The 15,890-nt window shown below is 39.6% G+C and overlaps 1 protein-coding gene across 1 annotated transcript in view; it reads left to right on the forward strand.

Moving 5' to 3' along the window:
- fkbp16 (FKBP prolyl isomerase 16) overlaps window positions 1-15,890 on the forward strand; it is a 33,239-nt gene that overhangs the window by 1,936 nt on the left and 15,413 nt on the right. The window contains exons 2-3 of the mRNA XM_077517635.1: window positions 234-403; window positions 2,883-2,971. Of these exons, the coding sequence (XP_077373761.1) occupies window positions 234-403; window positions 2,883-2,971 (259 nt within the window). The remainder of the gene's footprint in view (window positions 1-233; window positions 404-2,882; window positions 2,972-15,890) is intronic.

Raw genomic sequence — 15,890 nt, forward strand, 5'->3', positions numbered from 1 at the left:
TGAAAAATCAGTCAAAATCCAGGAAAAAGGGGGGTTGCTTCAGTGAAAATGTCTGTGAGTCAATGAGTTAATAATTAAGTAATCCTTGGAAGCCATTTTTTTTAAATTTAGACTTATCCTCTAATTTCAGCAGTAATTGTTTACTAATTTCTGTATTTTTTCATGAAAGAATCGCCCGTGTTTAATCAAATACACCATTTCGACATCTATTTTTCACTTTGGGACGCACGTAGACGACCGACTGCTCAGGAAGAAGGTGCTGGAGCCCGCCTCCCCCTCGGCCCCCCGGCCCATCTGGGGCCAACAGGTTACGGTGAAGATGCAGGCCGTCTTGGAAGACCGAACCGTGGTGGAGAAGGACTGCAAGTTGGTGTTCATCATCGGGGAAGGAGATGTGAGCCAGGTAAGCGTCACCTTCGAGTTTTCGATTCGGACCCTCCCTGGCGCAAACTTTTACATTCCCAAATATTTCATGTTGCTGACCCTTTAATAGGATTTACAAACAACATATATATTTTTTTGTCCCTCCAACTCTCAGGAGGAGATTCAGTGCTTAACTGCACTGAAAAGTACAACTACAATAACTAGACTAAGTGCAATTTCTGGAGAAATTGCGTGGGAATGTTGAAAGCACATTGAGAGATAAATTATGAAATTATAACCTCCTGGTGACTGGACAATGCGCTTTACCAACTGTGCCACCAAGCATTATCAGTCACCTGCTAATGATGATAAGTTATATGTATGGAAGTGGGCGTGGAAAGTGATACTTAGAAAAAGTTCAATGTCTGTCCCATTGAAAATGAATGGGGAAAAGATATTAAATGTTAAATTGTGCAAACACTGTAAGTAATGTGCAATCAGACGATATATACCCCGGGAGGTGTGAATTTTTTAAGCTAGTTGAAATTTGACCAGTGTAAATTGGAAGTATTATGTGGGAGTTGTTAGGTGGCAAAAAAAAATGTGGAGAATAAAAAAATCACAATAACATATATGGGAATGCTGAAGCATTCCCACAAAAAACATCCAGTTGAATTAGTACCTCTCTTGTGGTGAAATGATTCATAAACTTTCCTTTCAATTTACTTTTAATAACTACAAATTATTATCCAAAATCGTATGGTTTGACCGCATTCTAGTGAGACACAGTGTGCCGTCATTTTTTTTTAAGGAAGCAAATACGGTCCCAGTTTCTTTGAGTGTTTCCAGTTAGTGCCTTGATTGTTATTACAGGAAAGGCGCACTTCCTTGAACGAAAACGAGGCCGGCCATTCACTTCAAGTGCGTTGCAATGTTTACAGACAACAATATCACCTTATCAGAGTCACTCATTGAGATGGACAATAATGAAACGCTCAGATCTTATGACAAACTTTGCACGTATACCAGTATGAATTAGTGGGTAAATGATACTACATCAGATCCCTTTTTACATGATTTTATTGTCCACAACAAGATATTTGATTTAAAAATAAAAATAAAAATCATTTTGATCATGCCTATTCTATTTTAAATTGCTGTCCACCCTGTCATTATAGGGGAAGCTTCCCTTTTAAGAACACCCCCAAATATTTTTACTTACATTACTAACTAGTAACTAGCAGCATTTTCTCGGTCTTCAGTGGAGACCTAAACAGTGGCTAGTTGCAGAGAAAATATCTACACTTATTTGTTGTCATTTTCATATTATCAAGCTCAGAATGTCCACTCTGTCATAGTGAAATAATAATTGATATATATAAAAATAAAAACTTTCAGAAATTCCAAATATATTTGTTAATTAAACTGAAACGTGTTGCTACATGAAGCTCCACCCGATGCTCATTGAATTCCAAACACTCGCCAAAAATGTCCACCCTGTCATTGTCTACCTGTCAGCAAGCTCACATACAGTATCTTGCTGATTTGTACATGGCAATACTGTCATATAATTTCAAATAGGGTGACAAAAATAGATTTAATTCTTCACATTCTGTTCAATTTTGTCATTGCTGTATTTTATATATATATATATATACAGTATATAAAGTACAATATTAAAGGGGTACTTGACTCATTAAGCTATTTTCAGCAATAAAAAACTCAATATTTTGTCCAGAATAAATTTGATAACTTCTTTATTTTTCTTATACAATAACTTCAAAAACTTTCAAAATTTTTCCACTTGCTGTCGACTGAAGATGACATCATCACCTGTGCTGAGGAAACAGGTAACGACCAATCACAGCTTGACCTGTGGGTTTGGTCAGCAAACTGAGCCATGATTGGTCGTTACCTGTTTCCTCAGCACAGGTGATGATGTCATCTTCAGTCGACAGCAAGTGGAAATGTAGTTTTTAACGGTATTAATTGTGCAAGATTTTTATTTATTTTTTTTAATTTTGCACGTTTGTTTGGTTGTTTTTTTTGCTTTTTTTAAAATTAATTCAAAAACTAACATCCAATTCAAACTGTGGAAAAAAAAGTGGAAAAAAATTGTATTTTAAAAAAGGTATTAATTGTACATTAAATATAATGAAATTATCAAAATAATTCTTTACATCTTAGTGCTGAAAATGGCTCAATGAGTTAAGCAGCCCTTTAAAGAGTGTCATTTTTCTCATTATATATATATATTAAAAAAAAAAAGAAAATCTGTTGATTTTTGTGAGGCTGGAACATATCAGTGAGGACGGATGATTTGAGATGCGAGTGTTTTGAGTTACGAGCGTGACCACTGAACAAATTAGCTCAACGGCGTCGCTAATTGTATGTTTGCCACCTTTGCCGATTCCAAGAAAGCGTTTGCAATCTACTCCAATGCACTTGCCGTCTGGCAACACGCTAATGTACCGCGCGTGTGCGTGCGTGTGTTTGTGCGCGTGCGTGTGCGTGTGCAGGCGCTGGAGGAGTGCGTGCTGTCCATGCACAGGGGCGAGATCGCATTACTGCTGGCCGATTCCCAGTACGCGTACGGGCTGGTGGGCAGGTAAGAGCGCGGATGGTAAAACGTGGAGGAAGTTGCGATGGCACACTTGGTTTTATTCACGCACACACAAACTCTGGCCCGAGCCCGCTCTACCTGTTGCTGGGGGGGGCTTTTTTTTTTTTTTTTTTTTTTTTTTTTTTTCAGGGCAGCGGGTTTAATGAGCCGTAAACAGGAGCAGATGTCTTCCGCCGAGTCTCCATTGAGAGGCGGCCCGTGTTTGCAACCTCCTCAATGGGAGGACGCGACTCGCGTTACGGTCGACGCTTTAATTTGGATTTTTATAACCTTAACACCGTTTAAAAGGGACAGTATATAAACACGGGCTGAGGTTGGTGTGACACCGATCAAAACGTTGATTTCAAAATGTCATGTTTGCTTTAGATAACTTGGCAAGATTAGAGCGAGACAGTAAAAAACCTGCAGAGATGGGACGGCATAATTTGCCTGTGAGAATGATCAAGCTAAAGCAGAGATTTTTGTTGTTTTTTTTAAATATTTCTTTGCATCTGTTCTTCGTCTAGCACTGTGAAGAAATGGGATAGACTTCTACTGTATAACATTACAACGATAAGATTTAAAAGAAGTTCTCCATGTAGCTAGCAAGTTTATTTTGCACTCCTATAGTTGAAATTTACTCTAAAATTGACACGTAAACCAAAAGAAACTTAAACATCGTCTATTCAAAGACCACACTGTTCAAATCAAGCCTCATGATTTCCTATAACGAAAGTCTGTTAGCTTAATGCTAACATATAATATGAAAAGCCATAGACGGGCTAATGGACGTTAGCGTAAACTCTTCAAAGAAGAGCTACATTAAAGGGATACTTGACTTATTTAGCCATTTTTGGCAGTCAAACATGAATATTTTGCCTAGAATAAATCTGATATTTTCATTATTTTTCCATGTACAATTAATACCTTTAAAAACACATTTTGCAACTCGTCGGCGACTGAAAATGACATCACAAAGGGGTCTGGTAACCAATCACAGCGCAGCTGGTGAATGTCACATGACCAAACCTAGAAAACAGGTGATATATATATATATATTCGTTTACTGTATGTTTTTTTTTTTCATTTTGGTATGATTTTTACTTTATTATAAATGATTTTTTTCATTCATCATTTATGGGTTTTTTTTGTATTTACAGTCAATTTTTTTTCCATTAAAAGTATGTTGTATAAATTTACTTGTTATACAGTACAGTACGGGATATATTTTTTTATCTCCGTAATGCAATGTCTTGGATACACCGAGACGAGATGCCCGGCGTATATCCCCGTTCGGACGTAGGGTTCGAGAGATACGGCCGCGCAACGACCCAAAAAAATAAACAAACCAAAAAGCACGTAAAAAAAATATACCGGTATATAAATATAAAGGAGGAACACTGTACTATATAGTCAAGTTAAACTGCAAAATAGTTACAAAAGGAAGTTTTGAGAAATAATAACATTTGGCAAAGACAGTTAAAAACCTGCGATGCTTTAAAAAAGGTAACACTTAATAAAAAAATAAATAAAAAATAAATAAATTTACAGCTAAAAAGTGGAAATGTTGTCATTGTGGTCGTACGTTTCCCTGTGAAGGTGAACTCGTCACCCCAGCGACATTGTTTGAATCTGCGCAAAGTAAACATACAGTAATGATGTCATTTTCAAACACTCCGCCATCTGCAATTTATGTTCCGCAAGCGTGCCCATCCCTCAAACCCCCAACCATATACCCACTTCACCCTGCGCCCCCACCCCAGGCACAAGCTGTTAAATCAAACCCAACATGTTGCTGTTGGAGCTGAATAAAAGCAGAAAATTAAGTAAGTGGTGTAAATGCGTTTCCCTGTGCAGCACATGTGCCATCGAGTACGTCCGCGGGAGTCATACAAAAACATTAAAAAAAATTCAAAGCTGTGGTGGGTAAACATGACACAACACTCCCGATAATTGCTAGCAACATCGTATCCAGGTGTACTCGACTCGGTGCTGTTTTGAAAGCAGAGCGAGCTACTGTTTTTGTGTGTCTTGTTTGCATTGTGCGATACAGTCGAGGGGCAAAAGATGTGGTGTTAACTCGCCCTTCCCCAAGTCCAAGTTGCGCTCGCTCAGTTAATAATTGTTTTCATGTGTCAGATTGGAATTGTGTGCTCTGGAGTCAAATGCAGACACAACATATGGTATTATTGGTATTATTATTATTATAGCTAGCTAGCTAGCTAGATCGATAACAGCTTATGGCATCACTGAAAGATAATAATAATCGTTTCAGTGTTTCAGCTAGCTATCTAGGTCAATAGAAGACCTTACGGCATTACATGAAAGATCATAATAACTAATTAATACAGCGGCAGTATTAATTAGCGTTAGTTATAATCTTTCAGTGATGTCATAAGCGCTTCTATCTAGCTAGCTAGCTACTAGCTAGGTCGACAGAAGCTCTTCCATCGACCTAGCTAGAAGAGCTTATGGCTTCACTGAAAGATCATAATGACAATATTCGTTTCAGTGTTTTAGCTAGCTACCTAGCTAGCTAGCTAGCTAGCTAGGTCGATAGAAGACCTTATGGCATCACTGAAAGATCATAATAACTAAATTAATACTGCTACGGTATTTTGTGATTTCCATGACTAGCTAGCTAGCTAGCTAGCTACCGTTCAGCCAAGTTATATACGTAACTCCTACTCAGCATATCTACCACAGCCCTTTACAAATGAATGTTATACAGCATTGAGACAATTCTTGTACAATCAGGTCATCCCCAACAAGTCATGTCAGCCATGTACAGTCAATCAATGCAGCCTTTTGATCCTCGTTTAACTGCCGCCTGCTCCGGCTCTTGCTCGTCTGTAGCTATTGACAACAGCTAAGCATGGAATAAATAAGCCGACTAAATCCCAGGCTGGACGTTCCAAAGCTGATTTGACAGCTTCGGCGCGTCCGCGTTGTAAAACGTCAGCGAGACAATGGGAGGAAAATCTCGTTAGTCTCTGTTGTTGTTCGCATTGATTCAACTCTTGAGAGTGGACCCGTTGCAAACGGTGTCAAAGAGAGCTGCTTTTTTTTTTTTTGCTCACTTCTTTGAGCGGCGTATCAAAAAACGGGTCACAGCGCAACGGCGTGCGAAAAGCGTGCAAGGTTGTCGCGACCTCTGGGGAAGAAGAAGGAAGAAGGTGAACACAAGGATAATGGAAACGTCTGAAATGTTGTGATTGATCACAGCGAGCGGGCCGGGGGTCGCGATCAGTCGTCAATGAGATACAGTGACGCGTGTGTGTCTTTGAAAAGACGCGCTGCGTTGAAATGACGCCGTCGCCTGACCTTTCCGCCAACGACACAACAAATCCCACATGGGCACATCAGCCAAGGCGGAGCTATGACGGCTAAACGGCCGCGGTTGGTATGGCGAGAAGGAATCGATCGGCAAAATGAGAGCGCACGAGGACAACGGATGTTTTCACCATTTGATATGCCAGAAACAAAACGTACAGCAAGTCATGATTTCAATTTTGGAACTTGTGAACAATCCAAGGGCAGACCTAAAGACACTCACAAGAAGGAGTCATGTCAGCTCAACGAAGCATAAAACGTGGGGTGCTCGAGGACAGAACAGCCTGGTGGAAAAAGGTGTCAGAATATTTGTTTGAATTTCCTCACCCAAAAAAAATAAAAATATGAGCTCCACCAATAAATCTGCGTGATATACCGTACGCCTGCCTATTGACGTGGTAGCGCTATGTGAATAAATGACATGTTGGATGTGAAATGCTTGTCATATTGGCCGGTTGTCAGCAGCAGGCATAAACACGGGTTTAGCGGCGAGGTGCTAGCAGATAGTCGTCGGTGTAGTTTGACGCCGAGAACGGTTTGGGAACCGTCCGTGTGGTACAGTATGTGCTGCTGAGGCGCCGGCATGCGTCACACTTTAATTAATGGCGCGGACAAACAATGCTGGCCAGGTAAGAACGATGACATCAGCGGATTTGTGGGGATTATGAAGCGCATGCTGAACATTTCTCACCAAGTGACGAGTGAATACGTGTTTCAGTATTTTTACTTGAGTGGTGATGTGGATTTCATCTTTTTTTGTGGTTACATTTTGTTGAAATTAGTGGTTCAAGAAAATTCATACAACGCATTTGTATTCCATAGGGATAGACCGGTTATCGGCCATTTTGAAGAATCATCCGGCCGATAATAGATCCATGTAAAATAAACTTCAGAGAAGAACATTAAAATGAAATATATTTAAATTTTCATGGATACTTCTGACCCTGGGAACTATCTGCATGCACCTTCTGTTTTTGTTGGATTTTTAAAACAAAGATGTCTATAGACTAAGATTTTTTATTTTTTTTTAAACTTCATTATTTTTGGTGCCGCTATTCAGCATTTTGGCAAATATCGGCATCGGCCATTTCGAAGAATACGATAATAGATCCATTTAAAAAAAACTGTTGAGAGAAAAAAAACAAAAAAACAAGTATATTTAAATTTTCATAGATGCTTCTGACCCTGAGAACTCTCTGCATGCACCTTCTGTTTTTGTTTGAAATTATTAAAATTATTATTAATTACAGTGTTCACTGTGATTTTAATACCAGATTAACCTGGCCATAATTTTGAAAAACGGCAAGCCGCGTTGTGAAGTCAGGGATTGACCAAAACAGATGGAAATTTGGTCGCAGGATATGTTTGAGCTGAAATTTCCCATGTTTAGCCAGAGCAAATACGACGGCCTGAAGTGACACGTGAAAGCTCTTGGAAATGTGTTCAAAGTGAATCATTGTTGACACTCTTGACGATGCTGGCAAGTACAGAATAGTGGCTTTCCGTGGCCTCGCAGTCGCAGCCGCGAGCGGGGGTGGGGTGGGGACGGGGGGCTGGGGGTTGGGGGGGTGGGGGTCAATGCAACTTAGAAAAAGTTGCAAAAATGACAAGGCAAAGTGATAAGTCAAGTCAAGTGTTGGTACTTGGGACAGATTTGGATCACTTGTATACGCGGTCCGACTCGGTGTTAAGCCCTCTGCTCTTCAAATGTCACAGGTCACCGATTTTAAAGGTTTCTGTTCATCCCACCGCTATCTTGAAAAACAATCTTGCTTTTATCGCCGTACGTAACCTGACACCGGCAAGAACCGGCGGTTCCGCTTTTCATTGCCGACGGGCACGTTAACTCATTCGCCGCAAAAGGTTTGACAGGCTCCTGTTGTTTGGCGATGTCTGCCCTTATCCTGGCAGAAAAAATGGAAACCGCCATACACTTATTGGTACGGTGGTTTGTCCCTCAGGTGGCACCCTCAACGGTACCGCTATTGTACCCTTAACACCGCAGTACTTAAAATCAATGCCTTGTCTTTTGAGTTTACACTAAGTCAAGAAGACCATAGTCGAGGAGTATGAGACAAAGTCTTAGTATATTTTCCACACCTTAGTCTTAACTTGGTCTCACTTGGACATCACCTTCCAACCCGATTATTTGTGTACGTGTGGGACCACCTCCATTTATTCTTGAATTGGCCTCAACCCCTCAAAGTCTTACTCTTGACACAGCCTCAAATCAGTCTTGAGCTTCACTTGGTCTCATATATCCTTGGTCCTGCTTGACTCAGTCTTAAGCCCTCAAGGTCTTGGTCTTGACTTGTCAGGACGCTTGACAGACTCTAATCCTTAGCCTTGGTCTTGACTCAATGACTTCACTTGGTCTCACATATCTTTGGTCTTGACTCAGTCTTAACCCCTCAAGTTCTTGCTCTGACTTGTTCACAGCAATCAAAGTCTTACTCGACGCAGTCTCAAATACTTTGTCTTGATCTTCACTTGGTCTCATATTGTTGGTCTTGGTCTTCATTCGGTCTTAATCTTTCAAAATCTTGGTCTTGAGTTGTCCACAACCCCTCAAGTGATACTCTGGACACAGACTCAAACCCTTATCCTTGGTCTTGACTCGACTTCACTTGGTCTCATATCTTTGGTTTGGATTCAGTCTTAACCCCTCAAGTTCTTGCTCTGACTTGTTCACAACAATCAGTCTTACTCCTGACACAGCCTGAAATCCTCAGTCTTGAGCTGCACTTTGTCTCATATATTGTTGGTCTTAGTCTTCATTCGGTCTTAATCTTTCAAAATCTTGGTCTTGAGTTGTCCACAACCCCTCAAGTGATACTCTGGACACAGACTCAAACCCTTAGCCTTGATCTTGACATATCTTTGGTCATGACTCAGTCTTAACCCCTCAAGTTCTTGCTCTGACTTGTTCACAACAATCAAAGTCTTACTCGACGCAGTCTCAAATCCTTTGTATCTTCACTTGGTCTCATATAGCATTGGTCTTGGACTTCGTTCAGTCTTAATCTCTCAAAGTCTTGGTCTTGACTTGTCCACAACCCCTCAAGTGATACTCTTGACACAGAATCAAATCCTGAGCCTTGGTTTTGACTTGGTCTCGGTCTTGGTCTTGACTTCACTTGGTCTCATATATCGTTGGTCTTGGTCCTGATTCAGTCTTAACCCCTCCAAATCGTGGTCTTGACTTGTCCACAACCCATCATTGTCTTACTCTTGACGTGGTCTCAAAACCTCAGCCTTGATTTTCACTTGTCTCTCATACAGTATATCCTTAAATTGTTGGCCTCTCACATAAAGCTTTTACTTCTACGCTCCCATTTTTCTTTTCTGCCAACGTACCATGCCTTCATAGCAAAGCCTGATGATGATGATGATGATGTCTACTCTGTCGGGATAGTTTTCACTCAGCATTTACTTCCTGTGTTGCTAACCATTACTTGCATGACGCATTGAGTGGGGTCACATCTGTATTTTTGCAACTGAGCGCTGTTTTTTTGTTTTTTTCACCGAGTGCGTCCCTCGTCTAATCTCTTTGGCTGTTTACCTTCACCTCCCCGACCACAGCGAGCTGGTTTATCTCTGCCATCTGCGCTGCTCTGCTCGCAACGCAGAACCACCTTCAGTTACAGGGAATTCTCAATTTCGCGGGCGTGGGGTATTTCGTCGGACCATAACATTTATTTGAACAGCATATTTTTAGAGTAGGCAACTCACCAGTGGGCCGAGTTGACTTTGTCGTGCGTGACCACAGCAAGTTTTCTGTTTGTCTTAGCATATTTTTGGACACGTTCGCAGCACTCATTTATTCCCCCCCTCAAAACTTTTGTGCCATTTCTCATAAACGAGTCGTCGGACTTTGAAGATTCATGCGTGGGCTGCTGGGATGCTCTTTAATTACGGTACAATTACTAGTCTTAAAAATACAGTCCGAGTTGCCGGACACGGGTCACGGATTGCTGTAATAAAAGTCGACGCTTAACTTGGACGTCTGTTATTTGCCAATTAGAGCTTGTTTGAAACCGGGAGCCTGTCTGGCTCTTCAGACTTTCAACAGCAGCAAACCCAAGTACAATGCAACAACACGTTTGAAAATTGGATGAAGTGTTCAGGACAAATTGAGCTTTTTTTTTTTTTATTCAACAAAGATGGCGGCCACTTGTCGTTGCTACTCAGAGTAAAAATGTAGAAAGACAGTCATATATGAATTGACTGTAAATGTTAGTAAGAGCTAAAATAATCAGGATTTATTTAGTTAACAGATGTTTTGACAATATTATTATTTTTTGTCTGGTTGGTTTTTCTTGAACAAAACTTGGTTTACATTTTGCCAAACAAGCATTTTGACTCACAGTCACGGCTATGACCAATTTGGACTCTTTAATGAACGTAGGAAGCGTGTTTTGGGGACGCCGAAAGAAAACGCGACAGCCACGCAAAACCAACGCGAGCGCGACCCGAACATCGTTTCCGCTCCGCTGAGGTCAGCGCCCAAGATATGAAAACCTGAACTGTGAACTGAAACTCAAACCAAGAAGATGCACGGCATCGTCCAATTTCTGAATGGACATCGTGTCAAAGTCCGAGTGACGATTGCAGCGTGACGGCAGCCTGGCGACGAGAGACGACGAGTTGCCAGGCAACCTGTGAATCATTATGCATCTTCCTCATTTGTAACGCTAGAAAAATAGAAGCAGATGGAGCGGATAGTGGATGTTACGCACTCACATGCTTGGGGACTATCTGCGTATTTCTCAGTCAAAACATCGCAAGCTTGTCCTCTATGTAGTAAATATGCAGCCTATAAAGGTTTCATGATGTGAAATTGGGGCTGTGCAATTAATCAAAATTCAATTATTACACTCCACGATGACAAAATCAGCATAATCCTAAAAAAAAAGATTATTAAGACTAATTTTTGAGTTATTTCAATGTATACATTTTGTTTCATCCAAAAGGAACTTGCATAATTATAGTGTTTCAAAGAATTTGTTTTAAATTCATATGTTTTTATGTTGAATAATTTTCTAGTTTTGTGCCAAAAAAATTAATGATCATCCAGCTGGACAGTGCACACGCTGCACTCCAACTTCAAGTAAAAATTTCAAGCGTACACTCACTGACTGCAAAGGAGATGTGTGAGGTTGAGCAGGTGCTGCCCGGAAGGACGGGAAACGACGTCACCGGGGACGTCGGAGTATGACTCATCGTGCGGAGACGTCACAACTTCGTCATCGGTCAACTGCACGCGCGCACATGCACCAGCACAAGAGTCCTGAATTTTGTGAGTGTGGAAGGAGAAAGGACGAATGAAGAATATGTATGTGAAAATGTTTCAGTCGTGGTCAAAGAGCATGTCAGTGATGTACACAAGAGTGTTTCGGTAGTATTTCAGTATTGAATTGTTCATGAGAGTTTTTGTAGTGTGTGAGATCATTTTAAAAGTGAATGTGAAAGTGTTTCAGTTTGGTCAAAGAGCATTTCAGTTATGTACACGAGTGTTTCAGTAGTGTGTGAGAAAGCATTTCACGATTGATTTTGTGCATGAGAGTTACTGTAGTGTGTGAGATCATTTTAAAAGTGTACGTGAAAGTGTTTCAGTTGTGTTCAAAGAGAATTTCAGTTATGTACAGAGAAAGCATTTCACTCTTGATTTTTGCATGAGAATTTTTGTAGTGTGTGAGATCATTTGAAAAGTGTATGTGAAAGTGTTGACACACATGCGTCAAGGTGACTTTTGCCAGCCCGTATCGGCCTCCGCCGGTTGGCCGTGCGGTCACAATTTGCAAGACGATAGTCATCAGTTGGTGACATTTTCTGCGTGGAAAGTTATCTGGCTTCGACGCACGGCAGGAATGTCGCCAGCGACTTGAAAAGGAAATTAATTTGATCCATATCTTTTTTTCTTTTTGTGACATTTAGTTCCCTGTCATACGTTTGCTATCATAAATAAATAACATTGCAAACAGAGTCACTGTTGAGTGATATTATTCAATGTCCCGCCACAGGTAAATACGCAGTGAAGTGAAGTGACTTATAAAGGCTGCACGGTGTGTAAGTGGATAGAATGTCTGCCTTATAGTACTAAGTGACAGGGTTCAAATCTTGGGTGTTGGCGTTGCTGTGCGTCAAATCAAATCTTTTTTGCAAATCAAGAAAGATTGTGCAACCTACACCAAGGCCTAAATAATCTTACACATGTCCATTGCTTATGTCAAGTCAAGTCAAGTCAAGTCAAGTCAAGTAATCTAAAACCAAAGTCATCAATTTGTTATTTGATGAAATTGATGAAAATGAGTTGAGCAAAAGTAAGCATGGTCCTGGTACGTTACCTATATTGTAAGAAAGTGACGATAGTAGCACAGTTAGTGGAGTGCCTCAGGAGTCATGCACAAGTACTCCACACTTTTATAAATTAAACTTTTTGCTCCCACGTTTTACAATGTACTACTTCAAGATAGGGCGAGGCAATATGGCCCAAAAAAATACAATCTATTTTTTTTTTCCAGTCATTATGATTTTAATCTATTTTAATTGAAGGAATAAACACAAAAAAATATTTATTTAAAAGTTTCGTTTATTTAAAAATAAATCCCATGGAAAATGTTCAAACGACAATGTATACCGATTTTAAATAAGTTTTAGCAAAACTTAAGATTCATAGATGTGCAAAAAAAAAAAAAAAGCTATTCATATCTTGTGCATACCTTACTTAAATGCGTCTTGTAAACCTTTCGGTATTCCGCCAGTTGTGAAATTTTTTTGGGATATAACACAACTTAATGACGAATCCGATGTAGCTAATTTCAACAATGCAGTTTTAAAATGCCAATTAATGAAATTAATTCACTGTATAGCCCAGCTCTGTTTCATGACCACGACTGATTAATTTGTGGCCTCAAATTAAATGAAACGCATGCCACATATGGTTTTTCATGATTGACAATGATTTTTACGCTCGCGATTCTGCTCCAATTTGAAGGCAAATTGTCTCAACTTCCACTTTACTGCTGCCGCGGGCCAACATTGGATTCATTTTAACAGGATGAGGAAATCTGCCGCGGATTATTTACTGCGGTCAGGCCAGCCGCCACTCGAAAAGACGAAGTCAAGCCAGCCGCCCCAACGATTGTTAATACTGTGCATTACGGTAACGTGCCGACGTGCCCCTGCGTTGGCCACCTTCAAAATAAAAGCTGATGAAACACCTGGTTTATGGTTTAAAATAAAGAATCATAAAAAAACAACGGTTTGTTATTCCAGAACCAGACCAGTTCTAAGGGACACTACTCCACCCCAGGTATCCAACCAAAGTACTTTGAACAAAATCTGATGTTGCATTTCAAAATAAAACTCATATGAACATTGAAATCTCGACTATTATTGCTGATTTCAAAAAATCATTAAAAAATTATGGTTTGTTATCCCAGGACCAGACCAGTTCTAAGGGACACTACACCACCCAAGGTATCCAACCAAAGTACTTTGAACAAAATCTGATGTTGCATTTCAAAATAAAACCCATTTGAAAATTGAAATCTCGACTATAATCCCTGATTTCAAAAAATCATTAAAAATTCATGGTTTGTTATCCCAGGACCAGACCAGTTCTAAGGGACACAACAGCACCCCAGGTATCCAACCAAAATACTTTGAACAAAATCTGATGTTGCATTTCAAAATAAAACTCATTTGAAAATTGCAATCTCGACTATAATCCCTGATTTAAAAAAATAATAAAAAATTCATGGTTTGTTATCCCAGGACCAGACCAGTTCTGAGGGACACTACAGCACCCCAGGTATCCCGCCAAAGTACTTTGAACAAAATCTGATGTTGCATTTCAAAATAAAACTCATTTGAAAATTTAAATCTCGACTATAATCCCTGATTTAAAAAAATCATTAAAAATTCATGGTTTGTTATCCCAGGACCAGACCAGTTCTAAGGGACACGACACCATCCCAGGTATCCCGCCAAAGTACTTTGAACAAAATCTGATGTTGCATTTCAAAATAAAACTCATTTGAAAATTGCAATCTCGACTATAATCCCTGATTTCAAAAAATCATTAAAAATTCATGGTTTGTTATCCCAGGCAGGACCAGACGAGTTCTAAGGGACACTACACCACCCCAGGTATCCAACCAAAGTACTTTGAACAAAATCTGATGTTGCATTTCAAAATAAAACTCATTTGAAAATTGCAATCTCGACTATAATCCCTGATTTAAAAAAATCATTAAAAATTCATGGTTTGTTATCCCAGGACCAGACCAGTTCTAAGGGACACGACACCATCCCAGGTATCCAGCCAAACTACTTTGAACAAAATCTGATGTTGCATTTCAAAATAAAACCCATTTGAAAATTTAAATCTCGACTACTATTGTTGATTTCAAAAAATCATTAAAAATTCATGGTTTGTTATCCCAGGACCAGACCAGTTCTAAGGGACACGACACCATCCCAGGTATCCAGCCAAAGTACTTTGAACAAAATCTGATGTTGCATTTCAAAATAAAACTCATTTGAAAAGTTACATCTCGACTATAATCCCTGATTTAAAAAAATCATTAAAAATTCATGGTTTGTTATCCCAGGACCAGACCAGTTCTAGGGGACACGACGCCATCCCAGGTATCCAGCCAAAGTACTTTGAACAAAATCTGATGTTGCATTTCAAAATAAAACTCATTTGAACATTGCAATCTCGACTATAATCCCTGATTTAAAAAAATCATTAAAAATTCATGGTTTGTTATCCTAGGACCAGACCAGTACTAAGGGACACTACACCACCCCAGGTATCCAACCAAAGTACTTTGAACAAAATCTGATGTTGCATTTCAAAATAAAACACATTTGAAAAGTTACATCTCGACTATAATCCCTGATTTCAAAAAATCATTAAAAATTCATGGTTTGTTATCCCAGGACCAGACCAGTTCTTGGGGACACGACGCCATCCCAGGTATCCAGCCAAAGTACTTTGAACAAAATCTGATGTTGCATTTCAAAATAAAACTCATTTGAACATTGCAATCTCGACGATAATCCCTGATTTAAAAAAATAATTAAAAATTCATGATTTGTTATCCCAGGACCAGACCAGTTCTAGGGGACACGACGCCATCCCAGGTATCCAGCCAAAGTACTTTGAACAAAATCTGATGTTGCATTTCAAAATAAAACTCATTTGAACATTGCAATCTCGACTATAATCCCTGATTTAAAAAAATCATTAAAAATTCATGATTTGTTATCCCAGGACCAGACCAGTTCTAGGGGACACGACGCCATCCCAGGTATCCAGCCAAAGTACTTTGAACAAAATCTGATGTTGCATTTCAAAATAAAACACATTTGAAAAGTTACATCTCGACTATAATCCCTGATTTCAAAAAATCATTAAAAATTCATGGTTTGTTATCCCAGGACCAGACGAGTTCTAAGGGACACTACACCACCCCAGGTATCCAACCAAAGTACTTTGAACAAAATCTGATGTTGCATTTCAAAATAAAACTCATTTGAAAATTGCAATCTCGACTATAATCCCTGATTTAAAAAAATC

This window comes from Festucalex cinctus, chromosome 3 (assembly GCF_051991245.1).
Source record: "Festucalex cinctus isolate MCC-2025b chromosome 3, RoL_Fcin_1.0, whole genome shotgun sequence".
Lineage (NCBI taxonomy): Eukaryota > Metazoa > Chordata > Actinopteri > Syngnathiformes > Syngnathidae > Festucalex > Festucalex cinctus.